At 48.1% G+C, this 26,716-nt stretch overlaps 1 protein-coding gene across 4 annotated transcripts in view; it reads left to right on the top strand.

Moving 5' to 3' along the window:
* Positions 1-26,716, top strand: part of TSC2 (TSC complex subunit 2) — a 33,725-nt gene that overhangs the window by 5,597 nt on the left and 1,412 nt on the right. Inside the window, exons 10-41 of one of the 4 annotated variants that reach the window (XM_014886410.2) lie at positions 19-145; positions 693-836; positions 1,045-1,182; positions 1,369-1,472; positions 2,276-2,357; positions 3,205-3,360; positions 3,494-3,610; positions 4,102-4,224; positions 4,503-4,609; positions 5,344-5,497; positions 6,236-6,358; positions 6,655-6,789; positions 7,271-7,460; positions 7,873-7,966; positions 8,441-8,543; positions 9,696-9,790; positions 12,244-12,372; positions 14,274-14,438; positions 15,185-15,337; positions 15,498-15,610; positions 16,111-16,332; positions 17,064-17,279; positions 18,810-18,878; positions 20,930-21,090; positions 22,025-22,509; positions 23,283-23,358; positions 23,630-23,716; positions 23,941-24,127; positions 24,930-25,069; positions 25,273-25,351; positions 25,846-25,937; positions 26,200-26,298. In XM_014886410.2, the coding sequence (XP_014741896.2) occupies positions 19-145; positions 693-836; positions 1,045-1,182; positions 1,369-1,472; positions 2,276-2,357; positions 3,205-3,360; positions 3,494-3,610; positions 4,102-4,224; positions 4,503-4,609; positions 5,344-5,497; positions 6,236-6,358; positions 6,655-6,789; positions 7,271-7,460; positions 7,873-7,966; positions 8,441-8,543; positions 9,696-9,790; positions 12,244-12,372; positions 14,274-14,438; positions 15,185-15,337; positions 15,498-15,610; positions 16,111-16,332; positions 17,064-17,279; positions 18,810-18,878; positions 20,930-21,090; positions 22,025-22,509; positions 23,283-23,358; positions 23,630-23,716; positions 23,941-24,127; positions 24,930-25,069; positions 25,273-25,351; positions 25,846-25,937; positions 26,200-26,298 (4,465 nt within the window). Of the gene's footprint in view, positions 1-18; positions 146-692; positions 837-1,044; positions 1,183-1,368; positions 1,473-2,275; positions 2,358-3,204; positions 3,361-3,493; positions 3,611-4,101; positions 4,225-4,502; positions 4,610-5,343; positions 5,498-6,235; positions 6,359-6,654; positions 6,790-7,270; positions 7,461-7,872; positions 7,967-8,440; positions 8,544-9,695; positions 9,791-12,240; positions 12,373-14,273; positions 14,439-15,184; positions 15,338-15,497; positions 15,611-16,110; positions 16,333-17,063; positions 17,280-18,809; positions 18,879-20,929; positions 21,091-22,024; positions 22,510-23,282; positions 23,359-23,629; positions 23,717-23,940; positions 24,128-24,929; positions 25,070-25,272; positions 25,352-25,845; positions 25,938-26,199; positions 26,299-26,716 lie in introns of all 4 variants that reach the window. The other 3 variants (XM_014886412.2, XM_088174188.1, XM_088174187.1) reach the window with 3 other exon arrangements.

The following is a 26,716-nucleotide window of genomic DNA, read 5'->3' as shown; positions in this document are numbered from 1 at the left end:
CCTTCCCCCTGTCCTTAGGTCCTACATGGCAGATGCAGCCCTGCTGAGAGGAGCTGTGTTCTTTGTTGGCATGGCTTTGTGGGGGGCTCATCGCCTCAATTCCCTCAGGAACTCCCCAACTTCAGTGCTGCCTTCATTCCTCAAGGTAGGCTGGGATGCTGGGGGAACTTTTTAATCACTTGGACAAATTTAGACCAAAAACTTGGCCCCTTACACCAAAGAGATCTTTGTAGGCCTGAGGAAAAGAGGGAGAAATGGTAAAATAAGTAAAACAAGAGGATTTATATCTATAGCTGAGGCCTCTTCTTTGAATATCTTTGGCCAGAAAAGCAAAGTCTGAATCTTTTCTAGCAAAAAGTGGTACAAAAAGTGAGGGAGGGTGTCTTGAGGGACAGCCTCAGAGCTCTCCAGATTTCCTCATCTGAGTGTCTCAAGCAGGAATTACTGGCTTTAATCCCCTTTTGTGCCTGTAGGATGGGGCTGTGTGTGCCATCTGAGCTACACCTGCTCACAGGAGAGCAGAACTGCTCTTGAGAAAGTGGTTCTGTGCCGTGTCCTTTGTGTGCACAGACTTGAATGGATTTACCTCAGGCCTGCAGGGCTGATTTCCTAATTAATAAGGCATTGGAATGCAGAAGGTTTCTGGGCTCTGCTGCCCCAGTGCTCACTGACTGAGGTGCTCTGGGTTCCAGGCCATGACCTGTCCCAACGCAGTGGTGTCCTACGAGATCGTTCTGTCCATCACACGCCTGATCAAGAAATATGGGAAAGAGCTGCAGGCTGTGACCTGGGATATCCTCCTGGACATCATGGAGAGGCTGCTGCAGCAGCTGCAGGTGGGTGTTGGGCCTGCCTGGATGTGCTTTCAGTCCCAAGGCTTTGCCATAAATTGTTTTACAAATTGATCTGTTTGCTGATCGAAGCTGAGAAAGGCTTAGCCCAATTCTCACTGCTGTGGTTCTCTTGAGTTTTCTGTTTGTATTTAAAATTAGCACTTTTTTGGCAAAGTGGAACTCTTTCAGGAATGGTTTTGTCTCTTTTCAGGTTCTGGAGAGCCAAGAGCTGAAGTCCATTGTTCATGATCTTTTGACCACAGTAGAAGAACTCTGTGACCAGAATGATTTTCATGGCTCTGAAGAGAGATTTTTTGAGCTGGTGGAAAGATGTGCTGATCAGAGACCAGTAAGGATTTATTATTGCCCTCCTTTTGGGTCTGTTCTCTTACAGCTGAGATTTGAGAGTCCTAAAATAGGAAATGGTCAGAAAATCCCAGCCAGGACTTCCATGAGCCTTATTTCTGTGGAGGGGGTTGGAGGAATGGATTTGTTTGCTTATACACTGAAAACATTTCTTGGTCTTTCCATGAAGGAATCTTCTGTGTTAAACCTGATAACATACAGAGCTCAGTCCATCCACCCTGCCAAAGATGGCTGGATTCACAACCTGCAGCTCTTAATGGAGAGGTTCTTCAGGTAGGAGATCATAACTTTGGGAACTTCTTACTTTTAAGAAGCACTTTCAAGTGTTTCTTGCCACCTTGTCACGGTAGATAATTTTGTTTTCTGAAGTTCTAACGTTCTGAAGTTCTAAGTTAGTAAATGGCTGCTGAGAAGTGTGGTAGTGCCAGGGCACAGCACATGAAAGGACTTATTTGAAAGAAGAAAAGCTTTCCTCTGAGTTCTTTATGCTGCTTTTTTCTTCTTCTCTTTCTTTCCATTCAAAACTATTCCAATTAACTTAAGCAGTTGTGTTCCACTCCACAGCACTTTGTAGTTCTGACACCAAACAAGATTTTCCTGTTAAGCATTAGGGTTGCATATGGTTATCCAGTATTCCAGTTATCTGGTTTTGAATTGGTGCTCCCTAAGGGATTCTGTGCTCTGAAACATCAACACAGAGCAATAACAAACTTCTGTCTCCTCTGTGAAATGCTGCCAAAGAGCAGCTCTTCCTCAGTGCCATGTGTTTGGTTTTAAATTTGCTCACCAGAGCACTTGTTCTTCTGATATGTGCTTCCTAGTTTGGATTGGAAATGGGAAAGCTGCAATTACAGGTCTGCAGAAAGGAGTAAAAGCTGAACTGGGATTTGAATTTCCAATTGTTCATGAATCTGATTTCAGATGTAGAGACATTAACTAAGGGCTCAGCTTATCTCTCACAGTTACTGTTCCAACTCTGAAAAAGTTTCTTATTTTCCTTTAATTTTACTTTTCCCCCTTCCACAACATCAGCAACTCATTTTTTTTTCACTTTGGACTTGTTTTTCCTGTTTTAGGAACGAGAGCCGTAGTGCTGTTAGGATTAAAATTCTGGATGTGCTGTCCTTTGTGCTGAGCATCAACAGACAGTTCTATGAGGTGGGTGTTGGCCTGGGGGTCCCAGGTGAGGTCTCAGGTGGGTGGGAGAGCCTTTGCTGAGGCACATTTTCCATTTTCAGATTTCACATTTTTTTCAGTTCCTCTCTGCCCATGGGGAAGGCACAGCCCTGGGCTCTAAATCTCACCCACACAGACCTGTTTGGGATGCTTGTGGGGGGATTTGCCATTATTTGTCCTAAGCTTGATATAAGAATGTGCAATTTACAGTGAGAGCTGCAGAGTTTTGAGAACAGAATTGGTTTTGTCTTGGCTTCCCTGTTTTAAGGCCATTAATTCCATGTCCATTTTGTTTTAGAAGAATTGGCAGTCAATGTGAGAGGTGCAAAGCTGATTTAAAAGCTTTGTAAAAGGATGGGGGCTGGACATATTGAGCAGTCTTGGTGCTTGCAGTTTAATTGCTGTCCAAGATGGAAACTCTGTGAGAGAGGAGTTAGGGAAGAGCTCCAGGGATATCTTGAGCTCCTCAGGATGTGCCCAAAATGTCAGAAGGCAGGAAGGGGCAGAGATGCTCCTTGGATTCCTTCAAGATTTGTGAAAACATGAAGCTGTTGGTGTTTCCTCTGTCTCTCAAAAAAACAAGGCCTAGAAATCCCTTGTCTGTTTGAGCCTGGGCTGTCAAACCTATAGGACAGAAAAAAACCAAAGCACTGAAAAGTTCAATAAAAGTCACAAATACCCGGAGGGATGGCAGACAGAAATACCTGTTGGATGGAAGAGGAGAAGAAGGAAAGAAACAGTGGAGGAACAAGCCTGGTACCACAATTGCTGAGTTCTTTTGTTTGCAATTCTTTCTCTAATGTGCTTAGGAAGGTCTGTCCTCTTGCAGGAAGAGCTGATAAACCTGGTGGTGATCTCCCAGCTGGCTCACATCCCAGAGGATAAAGACCATCAGGTCAGAAAATTGGCCACTCAGCTGCTGGTGGACCTGGCTGAAGGCTGCAACACTCATCACTTCAACAGCCTGCTGGATATCATAGAGAAGGTGAATAAAACCTGCAGGGCTGGCAGCTTTTCCAGCAGGGATGACATCCTGAGGCTTCCCTCACCCCCCAGCATGGAAATAGAGAAAGGATGTGCTGCAGGTTTAAATCGTGTGTTGCTTTTCTCTTTCAAAGGTGGCTGCACATTCTCTGTCATCTCCTTCAGAACTGGAAGAGAGGGACTTGCTCTCATATTCAGCTTCTCTGGAGGATGTGAAGACAGCAGTTCTTGGGCTCCTGATAATTCTTCAGGTAAATGCTGCAGAGCAGTAAACACAGATTGTTCATAATACTCTTCTTCTGGACTTGGCTTTTTAGATAACTTCTCCCACTGTTAAATATTCTGACTTCTGCTTAACTGTTTAATATTTTAACTCTTGTTTTGGTCAATTCTTTGATTTTGAGCACTGTGGGACTGTTTGCTAAGTGTTGTATTTTCTATGCTCCCATTGTACAATCCAGATGAACACATTTGCCTGTGTGGAGGGAGGATGTGGCCATAAATTAGCAGAAAGGAGGAGTTCATAACCTTGGCTAGATTCCATAGATCTGCTGTGTTTGGGCAGCACGTCCTGGGCTGTGGTGAAGAGCAGCCTCTGGAGTCTTTGCAGAGCTTCCTTCCAGAGCCACCTGCCCATATTCTGTTGAGGATGAAATTCTTGCTGCATTTCTGCTGGAATTGGCAGTGCAGCCCCAGGTTTGTGACAGATCCCCGGGGCTGGGCTGTGTTTCTGTGCCTGCAGACCAAGCTGTACAGTTTGCCCTCCAGCCACGCCACGCGGGTGTACGAGATGCTGATCCAGCACGTGCAGCGCCACTACATCTACTCCTACAGCCTCCCCGTGGCCAGCAGCATCAGGCTGCAGGTAAGAGCAACCCCTCTGCTGCCAGGGCCACACCTGCACCATCCTCTGGGATTTCTGGGTGGCACGTTGGGGGACTGGGTGCTCTAGAGCTTCTAAGAAGTAGAAGGAAATGTTTCTTGGCTCACACGGCTGTGTTAATGCAGTGTGACACCAGAACAAGCAGAACAAGCCGTGGCATCTCTTAAAAATCCTTTTGCACCTGGAAAAAAATATCCTGTGGGGGTGGGAGAGTGTTGTGGCTTGGGGTTTGAGTGACTGCAGTGTCCTCCCTGTTGCAGGTGTTTGATTTCCTGCTGATGCTCCGAGCTGACTCCCTGCACCGCCTCGGCCTTTCCAACAAGGATGGAGCAGTGAGGTTCAGCCCCTACTGCCTGTGTGACTTTGTGTAGGTTTCTCATTGTGTTCAGCAAAACAATCACAGAGTGGTTTGGGTTGGAAGGGATCCTGGAGATCATCCAGTGCCACCCCTGCCATGGGCAGGGACACTTCCCACTGTCCCAGGCTGCTCCAAGCCCCAGTGTCCAACCTGGCATTGGACACTTCTTAGTTTATTTTTTACTTTTAAAAAGCTGTTTTCCGAAATAATTGCATTCTTGCTGAGCTTAATGTTCCATCAGAAGCAATCTGCAGTGTTTCTAAATCTTTCAAATCCTAGACCAGTCTGTAGCTGCAGCCTAGGATTGTCTGAACCAATAACTCATTGGTGAATTGTTCTTACAAATCACTTACCTGCAGAGCTCTCAATCTCAGACACGAAATTTAAGTGCCTGCTCTCAAAACTCCCCCCAAAAATGTGCAATTTTTTACTTCAAACCAGTTCCACACTGAATTTTGATTCTGTGATTTGAACAAATCTGTCTAGTTTTACTTTTATAGTTTGTCTAAAATTGTGTAACACACCCCAAAAGACAACTTCCTAAATTAGATAGAAAAATCCTCCACTTGACCAAAGTGGCTCATTGCTGTGTGTCTGCTGGGTTTTTTAAAATTGAAAATGCAGATTCTATTGCTCAGCCTTTAATCAATATAGTAATGTTATATCCCAAATAGGGTGGTGCTGTAGGTCACACGAATAAGCTGTAAAAATATCACATATTTTTCTCCCTTTTTGCGTTGCAGAGAGGCAGAGAAAAGGACTTCTGAGAAAAAGCCCCCTGGCACCCTGTCCCCACCTTCAGGCAGCCCCAGTGTGCCTTCCCAAGGTGCCACTGTCCGGGTGGGACACCTGCCCTACTCCATGGTGTTTGGGGTCCTCCTGCAGTGTTTGAAGCAGGTATGAACCCTCCTGGCATCCTTGTGTCCCCTCCTGGCATCCTTGTGTCCCCTCCTGGAATCTTTCTGTCCCCTCCTGGCACCAGCTGCCTGTCAAATTCCAGCCCAGAGTATTTAAATAAAGCCTGAAAATCGATTTCTGCTCCTCCTGCTCAAAACCTGGGTATGATTGTGCAGCTTCACAGCCACCAGTGGGAGCAGCAGTCCAGTTCTTCAGAAAACAAGCACAGCTTGCATTGCTTCAGAGGAGGCAAGGGCAAAAGCTGTGCTTGTTAAACAAGATCCAAGAAGCCATCCTGTTTCTGAAAGGGCATTTGGAATTAAAACCTCTCCCACTGCAAATCTGTGAGGTATTTTGAGAATTTGTGAAGGTTTCATCACCAGTGAACTGTAAATAGAAATTGTTCCCGAGTGAGGCATTGGACACACAGTTCTGTGCTAAGGTTTGGCTTGCTCTGGGAGTTAATTGGTGCTGGTGCTTAGGAAAATTGAATTCTGGCTGTCAGATCTCAATATAATTTCTTTTCCAGTTTGTGGTGCCAGTATTGCACCTAGAGCTGGGTGACAGACAGGGAGAAACTTGTGACAGCTAAATGCCACTTCTTTTTCTGTATCAACCATGACAAGACCTACATCTGCCTGGGAAATGACACTTTGTCTGCAATTTGATTGATCTTCCTTCTGAACTCAAGCGAAATCACAGAAAAATTTTCAACCTCAACATTTTCTGTCTTTGCAGGAGACAGACTGGAAGGTGCTCAAGTTGGTTCTCAACAAATTACCCGAATCCCTGCGCTATAAAGTGCTATTTTTAACTTCTCCTTGCAACATAGACCAGCTGGCCTCTGCACTGAGCTACATGGTAATGCCACTGAGGCACAGTCCCCAGCTCCTTGGCTTGCTTGGGAATTGCTTGGAGGGGATCTTTGAGTGTTTTTGGGTTTTTTTTTGTCTTCAGATGAATGTTTTAAAGATTAGCAGGCTGGTTGTCAATCCTAGACTTTGTTCTAGGTACAGAATAATTAGCAATAATGAGTTCTTAATGGCTGTATATGAATATATGTATATACAGGTCAAGGGGAGCTGTGGGCAGTGCTTTCTGCTGCCTTTCAGAGGGTGTTTTAGTGATGTGCCCTGACTGGCTGTGTCATGTGTCAGCTCACAGACAAGAAGACCACGGACAGGCTCCACGGGACCCCCGAAGGCTTTTCCCGCACGGATTTGCACCTGGCTGTGGTCCCCGTGCTGACAGCACTGATATCTTACCACAATTACCTGGACAAAGCCAAGCAGGTATGGGGGAGGGAGGAGGGAGTAGGGAAGGCAGAGCCTGCAGAGCATTGTGTAGCTTGTGAGCCGGTTTGGAGACAGAAGTGCAAGGTACCACTGCCCTTTGCTGTTGGGAGATGTTGCATCTGCTGAATTTGGGCTGAAAAAAATACTTTGTTCATGTTCATCCTACCCCATGTAGGATTAACTATGGGTTTCACTCCTCACAGGTCACTGAGTGATTTTATCCTCTTATAAATACAAATTTTCTGTTAAATCAGAAACTTAAAAGTCTCAACTACCTACTTGGTTTGAGTTCCCCTGATAAGAATTTGGCCTGGGGTAGGTGCAGCATTATTTAATGTTAGCACTCAGCTGTGTCACACAGGCCTTGCAGCAGGGCTGCCTTGCAGCAGGGCTGCCTTGCAGGCTGTTCTGGGGTGCTGGCAGGAGTCAGGAGGTGTCTCAGGGTGTTTTTTGGTGAGTGTTTCTCTGCTCCCCCCAGCGTGAGATCGTGTACTGCCTGGAGCACGGGCTCATCTACCGCTGTGCCAACCAGTGCGTGGTGGCTCTGTCAGTCTGCAGCGTGGAGATGCCCGACATCATCATCAAGGCACTGCCTGTCCTCATTGTCAAACTCACCCACATTTCTGCCACAGCCAACATGGCAATCCCTCTCCTGGAATTTCTGTCAAGTAAGTCATGTTTCCAAGATCAATTTCTGTACTTGGTAGTAATTACCGAGGTAGCAACTACTTCTGTAGTTGTGGTTTTTGTGTGGAGTATGGGGGGGTTTGATGGTGTTGGTCACATGGAATGCACTGTGATGCCCTTGCTCAGGTTATAAATGTTCCATCAGCTCATTTGTTACAAGTTTTCTGTGTGAAGCTCTTGCACTGAAGAGAGGAACACACTCTGTGTCATGCAGTCACATGAAAATACGAGCTGCTTTCTTCTCCTTGCATTACATGATTTTAACTTCTGTGTTATCATTCAGAAAAAAAAAAAAAAAAAAAAAAAAAAAAAGAAGAAATTAAACTGAGTTAGGATGTTGAAGGGTTGTGTTGAGGCCTCACCTGTGCTGGTTTTGCTGTTGGATTGTTGCAGCTCTGGCCAGGCTGCCTCACCTGTACCGGAACTTTGCGGCAGAGCAGTACGCCAGCGTCTTCGCCATCTCCCTGCCCTACACAAACCCCTCCAAGTAAGGCCACAGCAATGTGCTTCTCTCTCATCTGGGAAACTGAGAGCTTGGAAAGCTTTTTCTTGTAGTTTTTTGGCTCAAGGTTATTCAGAGGATGTTGCTTATTCTGGTGTCACCAGGCTTTTCCTGAAGAAGGGATATTTCTGCCCTGGGAGGGTGGGGAGGCCCTGGCAGAGTGCCCAGAGGAGCTGTGGCTGCCCCTGGATCTGACCAAGGCCAGGTTGGATGGGGCTTGAAGCACCCTGGGATAGTAGAAGGTGTCCCTGGGGGTGGAACTGGATGATCTCTAAGATCCCTTCCCACCCAAACCATTCTGTAATTCCATAATACAAATTCTAGGTCATCATCACCTCGGACAAAAACCTGTTTTTCATAAACAGTATTTGTGAGGGTTTTTTTTTTCCTTTCCACCTTGAGTAGGTAAGGAGCAGCTGTGTGTGTCAGGCTGAGCTGTGGCTTTCTCTGCTGTTGCAGGTTTAACCAGTACATCGTTTGCCTGGCCCACCACGTCATTGCCATGTGGTTCATCCGCTGCCGCCTGCCCTTCCGCAAGGACTTTGTCCCCTACATCACCAAGGTAATGGCACTGCTCAGCCCAGCAGCACTGAGGAGAACTGACAGCTTAAAACCTGATCTGAGACCTTGAAAGGTTCTGTTTGAAGCTAGCAGAATCCTGGTTTTCTTCTCAGCATCTCTGTGAGCTCTCGTGCTTTGGCTGCTGGTTGCAGACTGTCTTGGTTTGAAAGACAGATGTCTGCTAAGAAAGGCAGGACCCTCTCTGGAAATGGAAAATATAAACCCCCTCCTTCCAAATTATTGTAATGTTGAAATTAAGGGGCTGTCAGGCAAAGATATGGGAATAGGAATAACAGTTCTTTATTAGGAAAAATTAAAATAGAAATACAGTACTACCAAAAAAAAAAATCCCAAAACACTGCCAGAGTCAGAATCCAACCTGACACCCCATCAGTCAGTCAGGGCTTGGTGCAGTCCCATTAAATGGTGGCTGCATCCTCCTGCAGTGACAGATGTGGTTCTGGTGGAGCAGTGCTCCTGTAGAAGGTGCAGTTTTCCTCCAAAGCTCCAGTGATGATGTGGAAGGCTCTGATTTTCCTCTGGGATCCAGTGGGAAAAGGCTGCTCTGATGTTCCGAATCTCAGATTTTATCTAGGTAGGAAAGGCTTGGCTCCTCTCCCTGGGTGGAGCATCTCCCAGTGGGATGATGGAATTTGATCAGCCCTGCACTGGGACCCAATGGGATGATGGAATTTGATCAGCCCTGCACTGGGACCCAATGGGATGATGGAATTTTATCAGTTGTGCACTGGGACCCAATGGGATGATGGAATTTTATCAGTTGTGCACTGGGACCCAATGGGATGATGGAATTTGATCAGCCCTGCACTGGGACCCAATGGGATGATGGAATTTGATCAGCCCTGCACTGGGACCCAATGGGATGATGGAATTTGATCAGCCCTGCACTGGGACCCAATGGGATGATGGAATTTGATCAGCCCTGCACTGGGACCCAATGGGATGATGGAATTTGATCAGCCCTGCACTGGGACTCCATGGCCCATTAACAGCAGATATCTCCCATGGAGAGATCAGGATCACTGCCCCACCTGCTTTAACACATGGTGATAAAATCCAAACTTTTGATCACATCCTGCTTTGCTAACCAAGACACAGAACTTCAAGTTGTCACCTCTTGTCCCCACGGCAGGGCCTGCGCTCCAACGTGCTGCTGTCCTTTGATGACACCCCAGAGAAGGACAGCTTCAGGGCTCGCAGCACCAGCCTCAATGAGAGGCCAAAGAGGTAAATTCTCTTCAACCCCAGCAGGGTTTGGTGTTCCCTGCTCTCGTGCTCACCCTGTGTGTCCCTGCAGGAGGCTGGGTGCAGTGATCCCAGTGTGGCAGTGCAGTAAGCAAGCAAAGTAAACCTCTTTAGGTCAAAGACTGAGCTTGGTGAGAGGCTGGGATCCAGCCAGGCTCACAGCCTGAGGCAGCACTGAGGCAGTGGGGGCCTTTCTGGTGTTCACTTCTGAAAATCAGCACTTGTGTCAGGCTGGGGAGTGTCAGCACAGTCTCTGTCAGTAGTCAGTAACAGATTTCTGCTAGCAGAGATAACAGGAGAGGGTAATACCAGAGATAACAGAATCCCATGTTCATATGGATTGTGTGAACTCCTTTTGATGAGTGATCTGTAACGAGTCATTTCCAGATGATTGCCAGGGAAATGGTTGTGATCAACGACCTGGATAAGTTAGAGAGCCAGTGCTGTGTTTTTCCATGGTGTTCTCAGTCAGGTCAGTGCACTGGCTGGCACACAGCTGATTTCTGTCTGTCTGAATGTCCTGATCCCTTGTTTGGTTTTTTATTTTGGAATTTTGAAGCAATCATGACAATTTTAAGCAAAGCCTTCAGAAGTCAGAGCGTTTCTTGCCAGCAGTCATTCAAAATAACATTTGCTCGAGGAGGAAGATATTCCTTGGAAGGCATTCAGGGTTTCTTTAACATCCTTTTACCTGCAGGGATTGCCTAAATTGGTTCACTTGACTTGCTTCAGTGTTGTGAGCAGTGAGCACATGGTGGCATCTGAGCCCTGGGGAAAGTGCCTCTACTTCACCTGCAAGGCTGCAGCAGAGTCTTGCAATGCAGAAACACCATCCCTGCCCTACTGCTGCAGCTGTAAACCTTGTGTTGTGTTTCATCTCTCCCATCTCCTCCTCTTTCATCCAGAAACTTGGAAGAGAAGCCTTTTGACACTCATCTCTCCGATTAGAATTCCAACTAATCTTTTTTTTTTTTTCCTTTTTTTCCCCCCTTAAAAAAATCTGTTAAATTCTATCAGGTTGGAATACTACTGTCTCTAAAGGCTTTTGCTGGATAACTTTCCACAGAAATCTCTGCTGAGGAGTGTGGCTGTACTCAGGCAGTGCCCAAAGCACTGCAATGGCAGGATGCCACTGCCTCTGGGTCTGGCTGAGCTTGGATTCTGGGCAGGACACAGAGGAAAGGCCTGGAGCAGATTCCAGTTTCCTTGCCTGAGAAGCTTCTGGGCTTGGTTTTCACTCCTGAAGCCCAAAGAAGGTTTCCCTGCCATAGCTGAGGTGCTGGGTGTTCCAGGGATAATGATCCCAGCAGTTCCCAGGGCTGCTGGATGTCCTGATGTTGGTGTAGCTGATGATCCCTGAGCATGAGCCTGTGCTCTCTGCAGCAGTTGTGGCCAAAAGTGATCTGGGAGAGGTTGTTAGAAGAAGGACAAAGAAATTCAGCTCCCTCCAGGTGGCAATCTGAGATGTAAGAGCTCACCAAGAGGAGGATGGCAAATAAATCATGTTTAGAAACAGCCAGAAGGGTTAAATTAGTGCCTGCATTTAATCCCTGGGGATGGGAGCTGCTGGACCAACTGTTCTGCCCAAATTAGAGAGCCTGGCATGCATCTCAGTGACTAATTAAAGTGCCTGCTGGATCTTAATTGCTGTCATCTCCCACGTGTGCCTGGCACTTGTCAGTGTGAACAGAAATTTCCTTTCTGTGCCAGCTCAGAGCCCAGGGGGTTCCCTGGAGGCCGGGCTGGGGTGGCACAGGAGCATCCCCAGGGGTGTGTGTTGGCTCTGCAGTGGGGCAGGGGCTGGAACAGGGGCTCAGTGTCCCCAGAGCCTCGAGCTGGGCTGAGGGGCACCTCTGAGAGCTGTGATGTGACTGAGGGGAAAGCTCAGCTTTGGGCCAGGCTTAGTGGGGATGGAGATGGGTGATGTGGTCCCTGTCTCTTATTAAAAACTGCTGTGACCTAGTCCAGGTAAAGCATTTTAGGAGCTCTGGAAGCCCTCAGGTGTTGAGTCATGGTGAGTTGGGGCAACACAAGAAGGGGCTGAACTGCACAAAACTCCTCAGCCTTGAGGAATTTGTGCCCAGGGAGCCTTCAGGTGCCCTTGCCTTTGCTGAACAGCCCAGTATTCCAACTCTCATTTCAACCAGTTTTTTTCTTTTAACTTGTACTAATTTCATTTGTTTTGTAGCGCATTTAAAATCTTGTTTTCAAAATGTGGTTTGTCTTTTTAATGCTTTCAGCTCTGCTTGTTTGTATGTTTTAATTTTTTTTTGTTTCCCTTTTTTTTTTTTTTTTGGCATTTGTTTTTATTTTCCATCACCCTCCGGGATCCCCCAATATTGACCCTGTGACTGTGACCTTTCAACCTACATCCCTACAATGGTTTCCTCCCTTCTGTGACCTCTTTTGGGGCTTGGTGCTTCTCCACATAGTAGTTTAAGACTAGCCAAAAATGCAAAGCAAGGCTTGAATAACTCTCCTCCAGTGAAAGAGCTGAAAGAACCCTCTGCAGTTGATGCCTTCCGATCCCGCAGCATCAGTGTGTCTGAACATGTGGTCCGCAGGTAGAGGCACTTTGAATGGGGACAGTCCAAGAGCAAACTGGGCCCTTGGAGGTTTTGCTGCAAGGGTGGGTGCTAGCAGGGTGGATTTGCATGTGGGATGCTTGCATGACTTGGTTATCCCATCAAAAACCAGCCCTTAGTCACAGCTGAAGGTTTTGGGAAAGAATCCCGAGGCTTCCCAAGGCCACGTCACAGCCTGGGTGGTTGTGGTCACTTTGCCAAGTTCTCTGGTGCTTTAGCAGTGAAAGATTCTGTTTTGAAAGTAAAGGTGGTGAAGGGAAAAAAAAAAAACAAACAACAAATCAACAAACAAAAAACCCCACGCACAAAAAAAGGAAAAAGGTTGCATTCTGCACAAGTGACAATCCTGGGTACAACTCACTAAAACTTGAGCCTCCCAAGCAGGGATTTGCTTCAGGAGAGGCTTTGGAAGCTCTGCAGAGTTATGGAGAGCCCTTCTTCCAGTCTAGGAGGAATAGTTCTGGCCTCACTTCAGGATTTGTTCCTCTGAAGGAGCTGATGGAGTGTCCTGGTGTCTAGAATGATGCCATGAAAAACCTGGATTTGTTTTTCCAGAGAGCAGTGAGGGGTGTGCTCACTCATAGGAATTGTTGCTTTCAGAGCTAAGGAAAACAAGATTTGATTTCAGAGATTGATTTGATTGATTGGCAGGTTTTGATGGCAAGCATTGATGTGCTCCAATGAAAGATGTGAAATAATTGATGCCAGTTTTTAAAACACATTTCTGGATCACTTCCCTTGGGTGTTAAACTGCTGAACCTGAAGATTTGTGCCTTAACCTGTAAGATTGCTGTCAGTGGAACTTGATTTTTCTTTTTTTAATTTTTTGCCCAATATGGTGTTTGGGGGAGAAAGGCTGAAGTGGCTGAATTGCAATTACAGTTCTGACACTTCATATTATGGGGAGAGATCCTTCCTGGGAGGGTGGGCAGGCCCTGGCACAGGTTCCCAGAGCAGCTCTGGCTGCCCCTGGATCCCTGGAAGTGTCCCAGGCCAGGCTGGATGGGGCTTGGAGCAGCCTGGGACAGTGGAAGGTGTCCCTGCCCATGGCAGGGGTGGTACTGGATGGGCTTTAAGGTCCCTTCCACCCCAAACCCTTCCAGGATTCTCTGATTTCCCCATTAATCATGAGGTGATTTTCTTCTCTTGCATGTCTATGTAAATAATAGCAATGAAAAGTTCAAATAATTGCTCTTAATGAAGCCAAAGAAGTTGCCACATGATAAAAATTTTGGCTGTACCTCAGCTTAGTTTGTATTACAATGACATAAGGAGTTGTCTTTATAAAATATTGCAGTCCAGCCTAAAACAGAAATGGTTTTAAACTGCTTTGCTGATTTGAAGGAAGACCTTCTCTCTATTCTTGTGCCAATTTCCTGTTCAGAGTGCAATTTTTTTTCCTGTTTCAAGTTAAATTAGGTTTTACCTAGCTATTGAATTTGGAGGGGAAAAAACCAATATATGGAAGAGATGCAACAGAGAAAAATGCAAAGCACAGGATTCTAAAGTGAAGTCTGGAGTGCCCCAGTTTCTGGCTCATGGGCAACCTGCTGCCTGGGAAGCTGGTGCTGCTCATGGGATGCTTGGCCTCACATAGATTAGGAACTCGAAGCTGTCACTCACTCCTTGCTTGGTGCACTTGCCCATGGGCCACCAACATCAGAGAGCGCTGGCCTGGCCAGCTGGAGTCCCTCCAGAGAAAATACACATCCTGCAACACCAACCTGGGAAGCACAACATGAGACTGATCCCAAAATCTGTTTCCCAAGGCCTGGGTTTGATGGTTGGCACGTGCATGCACAGCAGGGTCTGCATCCCCCGTGTGTGGGGACAGGGACCTGGTGCCACCTGAGTTGTCACCTGGGCACTTTGTCTTGCAGCCGCATCCAAACGTCCATCACCAGCTCGAGCCTGGGCTCTGCAGATGAGAACTCCATGGCTCAGGCTGATGATAACTTGAAGAACCTGCACCTGGAGCTGACAGAGACCTGCCTGGACATGATGGCTCGATACGTCTTCTCCAACTTCACCGCTGTGCCCAAGAGGTCAGACAGGGAGCAGGGACTCGTGGGTGGGATTCAGGTTCATGTTTCACTTCATCAGTGGAAAAATGTTGGGATTCTGGCAGGCTCAGGCTCTGAAGGCTTTCCAGAAGCCTCACCTCCTTCAGGTGAGATGGGAAGGCTGTGGGGAGGCCTTAGAGCCCCTTCCTGTGCCTAAGGCTCCAGGAGAGCTGGAGAAGGACTTGGGACAAGAGGTGGAGGGACAGGACACAGGGAAGGCTTCCCACTGCCAGAGGGCAGGGATGGATGGGATATTGGGAAGGATTTTTTTTTTCCTGTGAAAGTGGTGAGACCCTGGAATGGATTTCTCAGAGGATGCCCCATCCCTGGAAGTGTTCCAGGCCAGTTGAACATAGCTTGGAGCAACCTGGGATGGTGAAAGGTGTCCCTGCCCATGCTAGCACTGGATGGACTTTAAGGTTCCTCCCAACCCAAACCATTCTGTGGTTCTGTCAAATCCACTGGACAGAAGCAGCTTTTACCTCAGCCTGGACCTGTCTGGAGGAGAAGTCCTGAAGGTTTGGGAGCAGGGCTTTGCTCCATGTCCTTGCAGGATAATCCCAGGATTATCTCATCCATCGTCCTGGTGGATAACAGGGATGTTGGCAGCCAAGGGAAGTGGCACAAATGCTGTGAAAAGGAGAGCAGGCAGCACCTCCTGCATGGTTCATGGCACCAGCTCTGTTCTCTGCCTCCTGAGGAATCTTCACCCCCCAATGTGTTCCCAGGTCTCCTGTGGGTGAGTTTCTGCTGGCTGGAGGAAGGACCAAGACATGGCTGGTTGGTAACAAGCTGGTGACCATCACTACAAGTGTTGGAACAGGGACAAGGTCCCTGCTTGGCCTGGACTCTGGAGAGTTCCAGAGCACCCCAGAATCAAGGTAGGTGTTGCTCCAATTTCTAGAAATCTCCTCCTGACAAAGCCACCTAAACCACTGCTACATCTTTGTAGTTTTTCCACTTGGTGTAAGAGGAATGTTTTATTTCTCCAGCACGGCTGATTCCTTCCTCACCATATCACCAATATGTCCTTTCCTACAGCTCAGACCCTGTTTTTCAAGTGAGGCAGACCAAGGAGGCTCCAGCCAAGCTGGAATCCCAGGCTGGGCAGCAGGTTTGCAGGAGCTCCCGCAGCAGAGTCCGATCCATGTCAGGTGAGTTCCCATCCTGGGCTCTCCCTGCCACAGCTGAAGGTCCAGGTGCCTCCTGTGTCTGAGCTCATTTCAGATCTGGAGCTGTGTGGTGTTTAATGAGGGGCAGGGAGCAGGAGCTGTTCTCCTTCTGCTCCTCTCTCTTTGCAGGAGAGCTTTGATGATCACATAAATTGGTTTATAAGGAACCCAGGGATCATCAAATTCTCTTTGTGGTTTAACCCCAGCTGGCAGCTAAGCCCCACCCAGGTGCTCACTTTGTCCCCCACGGGGGGATGGAGGAGAGAATTGGAAGGGGAAAAGTAAGAAAACTTGTGGATTGAGAGAAAAGCAGTTTAATAATGAAAATAAAATAATATTAACAATCGTAATTGTAATGACAAGGGAAATAAAACCAGGATATTGTGTGTGCAGCTGCTAGAGGAGCTTAAAACCCTCATTCCTGAGATATTTTTGGGGCTGACTAAGCGTGCCTCTCCCTTGGATTGTGTCTGTCCTGCCAGGTGGTCATGCCTTACGTGTTGGTGCCTTAGACAGCTCAGCCTCCCATTTTCCCAGTGGCTCAACTTCCCAAGGGACACAGGGTCCTCCTGCTCCTGCAGCCCGGCCAGACAAGGCCAGTCCTGCTCCACAGACAGCCCTGCAGAAGGAAAAAGCCAACTTGGCTGCCTATGTGCCACTGCTGACCCAGGGCTGGGCAGAGATCCTGGTGCGCAGGCCCACAGGTGGGTACCTGAGTGTGGGGTGGGGTCCTGGGGGAAAGAGAGAAATCCATATTTAAATGGATTTATTTGGAGTTATTTAAATAGTTGGGATCCATTTAAATGGATTATGGAGAAATGGATTATATAGAAAAATCCGTATTTGTAAATGGATCTGTTTATGGCTTACTGCCTTTTGGAAATGTAGGGCCATGGGATGGGTTGGGTTGGGTTGGGTTGGAAGAGACCTTAAAGGCCATCCAGTGCCACCCCTGCCATGGCAGGGACACCTTCCACTGCCCCAGGGTGCTCCAAACCCCATCCAACCTGGCCTGGGACACTTCCAGGGGTCTAGGGGCAGCCACAAGTCTGGGCAGCTCAGTTGTGTTTGCTCTTAGGGAAGGAATAACAACCAAAGTGAAAATGCTTGAACACCAATGTGTTCCACGAGATTAACAGGAATTATCTGTGTCATGAGAAAATAACTGACCTGGTGTTAATTAGGACACCTGATTGTTTTGGATGCCTTTGGGAATCTGCTGTAGCACTGAGTTCCAGGGATGGGTTTTGAGGAGCTTGGGGTGAAATGCAGAACACTGGGAGCAGCAAATTAATCAAGTCATTCTGCTGAACCATTCTGCTCCGTTTGAATTTTTTTATCTGCAAATTCCAAAACAATTTGAGCCTTTTCAAGAGGAACTGTAACCCCTGGGTGGGCTGGGAGTACTGACCACATCCCCCATTGTGTGGTGCAGGCAACACGAGCTGGCTGATGAGCCTGGAGAACCCTCTGAGCCCTTTCTCCTCAGACATCAACAACATGCCCCTGCAGGAGCTCTCCAACGCCCTGATGGCTGCAGAACGCTTCAAGGAGCACCGGGAGACAGCTCTGTACAAATCCCTGTCCGTGCCCTCCTCCAGCCTGGCCACGGGCACGGCCAAGCCCTCGCTGCTGCAGCGCTCCAACACAGGTGGGAGCTGCTGGCAGGGCGGGGACAGCTCCGGGCTCTGCTGCTCCCTGCAGGGCTTCTGGAGCAGCTTGGGAGTGTGAGGGGGCCAGCAGTGACAAAGGGAATCAGTTCTTGTCCCTAGAAGTGAAAAATTCCCTCCTTCCTTCTGCTGGCCCGTGGGGGAAGAGGAGGATGGGGGAGCTGCATTGGAGGAGTTGTGTGTTTGGTGTGTTCCCCAAATGAAAATGAACAAAGTCATGGATCTGTTCCCTCTCCCACTTGTTTGGGGCTGATCTGGGCATCCCACTTGTGGATGGATCTTTCCATGCAGTGTTTCCATTTCCATTTGTCTTGAGTTTGGGAGTCTGTGTTGGGTGCTCAGAGCTGCAGGTTCCTGGGGCATGGCCTGCTCCAAACCTTGCCAGCCAGGAGGAGTTGGTTGCCTCTGGCTTTTACAGCAGAATGCAAATCCTCTTGGATTTACCCACCTCTGAAAAGGACTGTTCAATCTGCAGTTGAACCACTTGAGTTTCAACCTGCTGGCTTGATTTTAACTCGGGATTTTCACTTTATTTAATGTGGTGCTAGTTCCTCTTAAAAAGCTGTTAATGTTGAGAGATTGATGTTGACCAACAGCTGCAATTTTTAAAGCTTTCTGCAGTCTCTGCTGGAGCTTTTATCAGTGATATCCAACACTGAGGCTCTGAGCACTGCAGGCACCATCAGAATTGAGCAGTGGTACCAGCAGATGAGGCTTTGCAGGGGAAAAATAGGATGGATTGTCTGGAAATTTGCTGAAAATGGCAGTTTTCAGCTTTAAGCAGGGCAGGGTATATTTTAGTATTTCAGAACGTGTAAACACAAAATTGGAGTAAAATCAAATTATCACCTCTTAAAAACAAACAAAAAAACCTGTTTTCCATAAACACTTTTGTGACTCTAAAAATTGGTGGTATATGGAGCTAAGTGGAGAGCTGAACCCACACCTCTTGAATGCCACTCCTGTGCCAGTCTGAGAGTGATTTTGGCCAAGTCCTTGTTAACCAGACTTGCTGGAGCTGGCTGGGCAGTGACTGGAAGAAGTTTTGCTGTCAGACTCTCACGTGCCTGTTCTGCCTTTTTAGAGCTTAAACCTCTGTGAGCCTTTACCCAGATTTTTTCAGACTCTTCTGTGGGTTTAAAAGTGACCTTGTGCAGGTCAGGAAAGGCTCAGCCTGCTTTTTCCTGTGTGTGCTGGGATATCAGGAAGGGATTTTCTGTTCCTAAGCCTCACAAAATGCATTCTGCAAAGGGAGCAGTTGGAGCCTGCACTGTTGGATGTGTTTATTCCTCCTTATTCGTGTTGAGACCTTGTGCCCTTTAAAGTATCCCTTTGGCATCTGGTGAGCTTATCCCAGCTTGTTCTTTCCTTTGTTTCATTTATTTATTTGTTTGTTTTAAACTAGGCTCTTGGTTACATTTTAAACTCTGTGCTTTTTAATTTTTTTATATTTTTTTCATATAGTCTCTCCTTCTTTTTGATGTAGCTGCTCACTTGATTTCCCTTTGCAGTGGCCTCTTTCTCTTCCATGTACCAGTCCAGTTGTCAAGGGAAGTTGCACAGGAGCATATCCTGGGCAGGTATATTTATATATCTTTAAGGAAAAAAACCAACCAAACAGTATTGCCATAGAAGAACACCTCTGATTCATAGAAAATGTATCCCTCATCCCTCATTTTCCCCTTCCATGTCTCCTGTCTGTCCCCAGTCTCATCACTCTCAACAAATGGGATCTTGACTAGCATGAAGAAGTCCAAGCCAGATCCAACATCTGCAAGTGCAGACAATTCCTTAAAGCAACTTTGCTTTTAGCTGGGGTGGCTTGTGAGTCATGAGGCCAGTGGTTAAATGACCTGTCAAAAGGTGGCTGGATTAATTAATTCTTCATTTGCAGCTTCATTTTCCAATTGGCTTTGTGTTCTGCTCAGTGGAAAAGCTCCCAGTTGAGAGGAGAGCAGCATGTGCTGCAGGACAGGCTCCCCTTGGAGCTGCTCAGCCCACAGGGATCTGCCAGAATTGGGCACAGAAAGATAAAAGCAGCTGATAATATGTATAAATTTGATATATGGATAAAGTTCAGCCAGCATGGAGGCTGGTTAAGAGATTTTTAAATAAAAAAGAAATATATTTCAGCAGAAAACCTGCTAAATTCTACCTCTTAGAGGCTCTATAATAACATGAAATCTTTCTCCACTTCAGTAAATTTGATTTCATAATTAAATGGAGATCAAATTACACACCTTATGAGCACAACACCTGCATTGCTTTGATAACCTGCAATGCTTTGTGATTTTAATTAGAGGGTTCAAATGTCTTTCTGCCTCTTTCCTTCACTGGAAAACTCCCAGTAGAGCAGTGGGGTGTTCTGAGCTGCTGCTGGTTGCTGTCAGAGGCCTCTCAAAGCAACAGAAAGCTGCTGCAGTTCAATATTTTTCTGTACTTCCCTCTGCTCCTGTTATTCTCTTCCCACCTAAAAAATAATTAGTGCTTGGGTTGTTTCAAAGCACCAGCAATCTTTGGCAGTGGTGTAGGAGGGGAGCTTGGAAGCACTGGGTATCTGCAGGTGTGTTCTGGCTTGGACAGCTAACCAGATCAGCACGTTGTTTTGGTTCCTTTTGGTTTGTTTTGTATTTTTTAGAAGGTTTGTGTGTGCAATGCTAACTCTTAATTGCTTCTTTGAAATAACTTTGGTCCTGCGAGCTGAAATCAATCCAGGAAAAGCTGCTTTAGTGATTTTTTTTCTTTGTATTTTTTTTTTTTTTTGCTGATTTTCTTTTATATTTTTGTGTGTGCTAATTTTTGGTTCTATTACTATTATTGTTATGATTTTGGAAAACAAATCTTGGCCTTTCAGATTGGTCTTCCAGTCCCTTGTGTGCATAATGGGAAGCCTCCTGTTCTCCAGCCTTTTCCTCAGGACAAAAAGCAAGGCCAGGAGGAGCCTTTGGTCAGCCCAAAGTGGTCATCAGTGCCTGGAGCAGATCCAAGGTTAAATCCTCCACGTAGGCAGGGCTTCCACAGAGCTTTTTTTTGTCAGTGTGGTTCCACTCCCTGTGTGTCTGAGCAGATGCCACCAGTGCCCGTGTCACTCGTCCTTCCACATGTTCAGGGCTGAATTGTTCTGAGACATTCTGGGAAAGCTGCCAAACTGCAAGGAAATGGCTCCTAGGAAAATTTTCTTATCTCCTTGTAGGCCTCAAGGCACGGGAGCGTTGCATTTCAGTACAAGAAAAGCTCCTTTTGTTGCACCCTTGCACAGAGCTGATGTCTCCAGTGAGCTTTTATCCCTTTCCTACATCTCTGTAATTCCTGTCTGTCCTGGTAACCAAGGTCCCCTTTCCTCATCCCACGCCCTGCTCATCCATCAGCAACAATTGGAAAAAAAAAACCCAGCTGCACTTGCTTGGCCCGAGGCAGGGCTGTGAGGGTGAGAGGTGATTTATTCCCTGGAAAAAAAAGGGCAGCCAGGAGCGAGTGTGACGAGCCAAGAGACGCCAGGGCACTCCTTCCACATGGCCTTCCATTGAGATCCCGTAGGGAAAAGGCTGGTGCTTGAGAGGAGAGGAGAGCAATGGAGGGGGGCCCGTCCCCGTGTCCCCTCTCCACAGCGGCCGTGCCCGTGTCTCCGTAGAATCGGCCGTGGTGCTGGAGGAGGGCAGCAGCGGCGACATGGAGCTCAGGGAGGCCGAGTCCCCCGCGGGATCCCCCGAGAGCGAGGACGTGGACACCTCGTGCTCGGAGCACGTCCTGAGCGACGACAGGTTTGGGAAAGGCCAGGATTCCTACAGCAGGGTAAGCACAGAACTGGGGTGAGTGGGGGGTGACAGCCGGGGGGGGGATTGGATGTGAATTCCCTCATGGAGTCCGTCATGGAGTCCGTCATGGAGTCCGTCATGGATTCCACCATGGAGTCCGTCATGGATTCCACCATGGAGTCCGTCATGGATTCCATCATGGAGTCCATCATGGATCCCTCCATGGATCCTTCCAGGGATTCCCTCATGAATTCTCTCCAGGGATTCCCTCACTAATTCCCTCCATGGATTCCGTCATGGATCCCTCCATGAATTCCCTCACTAATTCCTTCATGTGTTCCCTCATGGAGTCTCTCCGTGGATTCCCTTCAAGGATTCCCTCCAGGGTTCCCTCCGTGGATTCCCTCATGAATTCCCTCACTAATCCCCTCATGAGTTCCTTCTTGTGTTCCCTCCAATGAGTCCCTCATGAATTTCCTCCAGGCATTCCCTCACAAATTATGAATTCCCTCGTGTATTCCCCCCATGGATTCCCTTCATGGAGTCCCTCCAGGGATTCCCTCACGGATTCCCTCCATGGAGTCCCCCATGAATTCCCTCCAAGGATCCCCTCCAGGGATTCCCTCACAAACACTGATGGCACTGTGGGAGGATTTGGGGGAAGATCCCTGTTTTATCAGGGATAAAGCACATTGCTTTGCCCACTTGCTGCCCACCTTTCCTCGGGAGTGTTAGGGTGCTTTGAGCCTGGCTGTCATTTTGGATCATTTTGGATCATTTTGGAAGGAATCCTTCCCTGTGAGGGTGGGCAGGCCCAGAGAAACTGTGGCTGCCCCTGAATCCCTGCAAATATCCCAGGCTGGACACTGGGGCTTGGAGCAACCACAGGACGAGCATTTTTATATCCCAACCCAAACCATGAAAACTGTTAATCTTTTCTCTTTGTTTTGTTGTTGTTTATTTTTTTCCAGTCCTCCTCCACGTCCAGCCAGGAGGAGAAGTCCATGAGGTCGGAGGAGCTGGCGGAGGGCGGGATCCCGATCGGGCGGGAGGAGGGCCGGGCCCTGGAGGAGCTTTCCTTCCAACCCTCGCAGCCCCTCAGCAAATCCAGCTCGTCCCCGGAGCTGCAGACCCTGCAGGAGGTGCTCAAGGACACCAATGGCCGCGAGGTGCCCCGGAGGCTGAGCACGGAAGTGAAATCCAAATCGCAGTCGGGGAACCTGGAAGGGGAAGGGCTGGGCAGCTGGCTGGGCAAGGGGGAGGACAGCAAGGACACCGGGCCGGGCGGTGCCAGCGGGGCTGGCAGCTCGCCACGCTCGCCATCGGGCCACCGACCCCGCGGCTACACCATCTCCGACTCTGCCCCGTCCAGGAGGGGCAAGAGAATCGACAGAGACGCGTTCAAGGGCAGGGCAGCAGCGTCCAACGCGGAGAAAGTCCCTGGGATAAACCCCAGGTGGGTGCAGGGCTCCTGAGCTGCTCCACCAGGGCTCCTTCGGAGGACTCTGCAAAGCATCTGATTGAAAAATTATTTTTTTTAATATTATTTTTTATTTAAATTCCTGCTTTATTCGGGAGCTGATACAGACTTGTTGAGCACACACTACCCCACCGAGTGAATTTTGGGATTAGGAAACAAAACTCCCAAGTGGTGAAAGGAGGAGATGGATTAAGCACAGTTTCCTCTTGTACTTAATGTACTTAATTTAGAGGCTGTGGTTTGACTGCAGGTTACCCGAGGTTAATTTTGCTGTGAACAGGGTGGATTGCTAGTTTTTGCATTTCAGGAACTAGAATGTGCAAAGTCCTGAGAAGGAAAAGGATTGTAATAGTTGCTTTTTGAACCTGGGATATTAGCTGTCCAAAATTGCATGATGAGACAATTTTCATCTGATTGAGGGCAGGTAAAAATACAAATGTCAGTACAATCATGTGTCTGAGAGCCTAGAAATGCCCCCAGAGCTGTGGTGGGCATTCCTGCTCCTCCATTCTGTGCCTTTGAACAGGGAATTTGTGTGGCTGCTGTTATTTGACACATCATAGTTTTTCTGACAGGGGTCTATTGCAAACTGCAGGTAGTCCAGGCACTCAAGAGTGTCTCTAAAATATGAATAATACCCTGTTAGTATTTTAATTCCTCCCGTTTTTCTGCCATACATAACGTTCTTACCTCCAACAGGTCAAAACTGACTTTATGGTAACAGACTTTTCTTTCCCTCTCTCCTTCAGCTTTGTATTTTTACAGTTGTACCACTCCCCCTTCTTTGGTGATGAAAACAACAAACCCCTCTTGTTGCCAAATGAGGTAGGCAAGCAGTTGTATAAATCCTTACATTTTTTTAACCTCATGATGTTCTTGGAGTGTAGATGATAATTACAAACCTCCAGCTTAGGTGCTGCAGTTTAAAGTTGTTTTCTACCAGCAGTGCCACAGGTGGGAGATCTCTGTGTTGGGGTTGTGAAGGGGATTTTTTTAAGGCTGGAGTGGTTTGCTGGAATCGTTTGGGGTTGGGAGGGACCTCCCTGGGCAGGGACACCTCCCAGCAGCCCGGGTGGGGTCCCTGTTTTGGTTGCAGACATTTGAGAGGTCGGTGCAGCTCCTGGATCAGATCCCATCCTATGACACACACAAGATTGCAGTGCTCTACGTTGGGGAGGGCCAGGTGAGTGTGTGCAGGGGCCTGAATGCTGATGGAATGTTGGGAACCTCTCCAGCTGGTTTTCCCTGTGGGATTTGCCCTGCTCCCGCGGCAGCTTTGCTTTCCCTTAGTTTCCTATGCTAAAAATCAGCACCTGCATGAGACCTTTCTGTGAGGGCAATCACCAGGGAGGGATCTGTGGTGCTGCTGGCACTGAATGTGACATGTGACATGTCCCTGTGTCCCAGAGCAACAACGAGATTGCCATCCTGTCCAACGAGCACGGCTCCTACCGCTACACCGAGTTCCTCACGGGCCTGGGCAAGCTCATCGAGCTCAAGGATTGCCAGCCAGATAAAATCTACCTGGGTGGCCTGGATGTGTGTGGGGAGGATGGGCAATTCACCTACTGCTGGCACGATGACATCATGCAAGGTGAGCTGCAAGGATGGTTTGTGTCTCCTCACCTTAACTGAGCTGCTTTCCACACTGGTTCCTTCCCAGGGAGGTGGTGAGGATGTCCTGAGCTCTGATCCCCTCCTGTTCTCTCTTCTGGCTCTACAAGCTATGTGACAAAGTTCAAGCCAAAACATTTCTGCCTTACTTAACAAAAAAAAAAAAAAAAAATCACAGCAGTTTGAAAAGATCTGCTCTGTAAACCTGTGAAGTTATCAGCTCTTTAAAGGCTGGCAGGGTTTGGTTTAGAGATTTAGCTGGCTGTCCCCAGCTGCTGTAAAAGCTGTTCACTGAGGGTGGTATCAATATCTCTGTGTTTCTCTGAAGAGCAGTTTGGAGCAGGGGTGTCACTGCTGTGGCCATGGCTCACGTCACTGCAGTGTCACCCAGCTCCTGCAGCACCAAGCAGTGCAGAAATCCACCAGGATCCAGCAGGATATGGTGAACTTCTCAAATTTTTCCACACAGCTATTTTCTCATCACATGTTCCATGAGGTGGCTGCAGGTCACTCCCTGGGGCTCTGCAGAGCTCAGTTAGGGCCAGTCCTGGTTTAAATTCTTTTGCCTCTTTCCTCCCTAACCCAGGATCTCCTCCCTGTGCTGCTGTGGTCCTTCCCACTGGCTGCTGCACTCCGTGCTCCAGAGACCCCTGGAGCATCCAGTGGGACTGGACTCACCTGTCACAAAAAAGGACAAACCTATTGAGGGAGCACAGTTTGTATTTTTATTACTGGCATGTAGCCATTGCTGCAGCCTAAGGATCTGTGTGTTTCCTCTCCAGCCATTTTCCACATTGCTACTCTGATGCCCACAAAGGATTTGGATAAATACCGCTGTGACAAGAAGAGGCACCTGGGGAATGATTTTGTTTCCATCGTTTACAATGATTCTGGAGAGGATTTTAAACTGGGCACTATAAAGGTAGGGGATTTTCCTGCTGGGTGTGTTACAGCAGGAGCACAGGGTTGTAAACCTTCACGTGTGTGGGTGTTACCCTAAAAACTGTGTGGGGATAATGAGGGGAGTTGGCTGTGCTGGGTTCACTGCTGTGTGTGTTTATGGCATTCACAAACCACAGTGCTGCCAGGGAAATGTTTCTGACTCTTTCACTGGCTTCTCCTCAGGGCCAGTTCAATTTTGTGCATGTGATCATCACCCCCCTGGACTATGACTGTAACCTGGTGACGCTGCAGTGTCGGAAAGGTGGGAGCTCCCCAGCCTTTGCTGTGCTGGGGGTTTGTGTTTCAAAAGTTAGAACTTCCAGGAGAAAACTCTCTGGAACCAGTTTGCCCAGTTCCATCTGGGTTTGCCGTGCTCATGTCGTGTTCAAGCTCAGGACCCAGAGCCAGCAAATCCCTCCAGCAGCTGCTTGGGAATGCTGCAGGACATGGAGGGTTCAGCAGTGCTGGTGCAAGTGTTTTACCAGAGGGGCACTTCTGGGTGTTTTTGGCTCACACTTTATTTCATGTGAGAGCCCAGCAGGCTCTACCCAAGCCTTTATGGAGCATCCAGGATTTGGGAGCCAGTTGTGTTAAACTGCAGAGCAGGTTCTGTTAGAGTGGGAGCTGTTGAGCTTGTTAGGACTTGGTTGATCCAATTCCTCAGGTTTATTTGACTTAGATATTTAGTTACTGGCAACCTTTTGCTTCTTCTTAACTGTCTTACAGAATTTTTTTTCTTATTCCTTTAAACTAAAGACATGGAGGGTCTGGTGGACACGAGTGTTGCCAAGATCATCTCTGACAAGAACCTGCCCTTTGTCGCCCGTCAGATGGCCCTGCATGCCAACGTGAGTACCCCCAGCTCCCTGAGCTTCCAGCTGCTGCCTTGGCCCATCACCAGCTTCCAAGGAAACAGGCAGGGCCTGCTGAAGCAGAGAAACAACTTTTCTACTTGACCTTGAAGCCAGAGTTGGCACCTGAACAGTCCTAACCCAGAGCTGGATTACAGTTGCTGTCAAGCTGCACTGAAAAATCGGATTAATTTTATTGTTGTGGTTATGTTAATGTGGCTCCTCTGTCTCTGCTTTTCCCCAATCCTTCCCAACCCAGATGGCTTCCCAGGTGCACCACAGCAGGTCCAACCCCACAGACACCTACCCCTCCAAATGGATCGCCAGGCTGCGCCACATCAAGAGGCTCCGGCACCGGGTGAGTGCAGCTGCTCTGGGGGATAGAACTGGGCTTGGCTGAGGCTCTTACTGCACTGAGGCAGGTAAAACCAGCTCTGAGAACTTGCTGAGAGAGAGGAGGGCTGTGTGGATGGAGATTAGAATCCAGCTGGCCATGGAATCACAGAGCTTGGGTTGGAAGGGACCTTAAGGATCATCCAGTTCTCTGTGGGAATGATGAGCGTGGCAATGTCAAACAAACTGGCAGTAAGGGCTTTGGGAATGTTAATGCTGGAATCTCAGAATCACTGGTACTGGAAAAGCCCTCCCAGACCATCGAGTCCAAGCTTTGCCCAATCTCCACCTTGTCCCCAGCCCAGAGCTCTGAGTGTCACCTCCAGGGAATCCTTGGACACCTCCAGGGATGGGGCCTCCAAACCTCCCTGGGCATCCCCTTC

Source organism: Sturnus vulgaris, chromosome 16 (genome assembly GCF_052056855.1).
Source record: "Sturnus vulgaris isolate bStuVul1 chromosome 16, bStuVul1.hap1, whole genome shotgun sequence".
NCBI lineage: Eukaryota > Metazoa > Chordata > Aves > Passeriformes > Sturnidae > Sturnus > Sturnus vulgaris.
The sequence above is the reverse complement of the archived record's forward strand: the minus strand, read 5'-3'. Positions and strand labels throughout refer to the sequence as shown.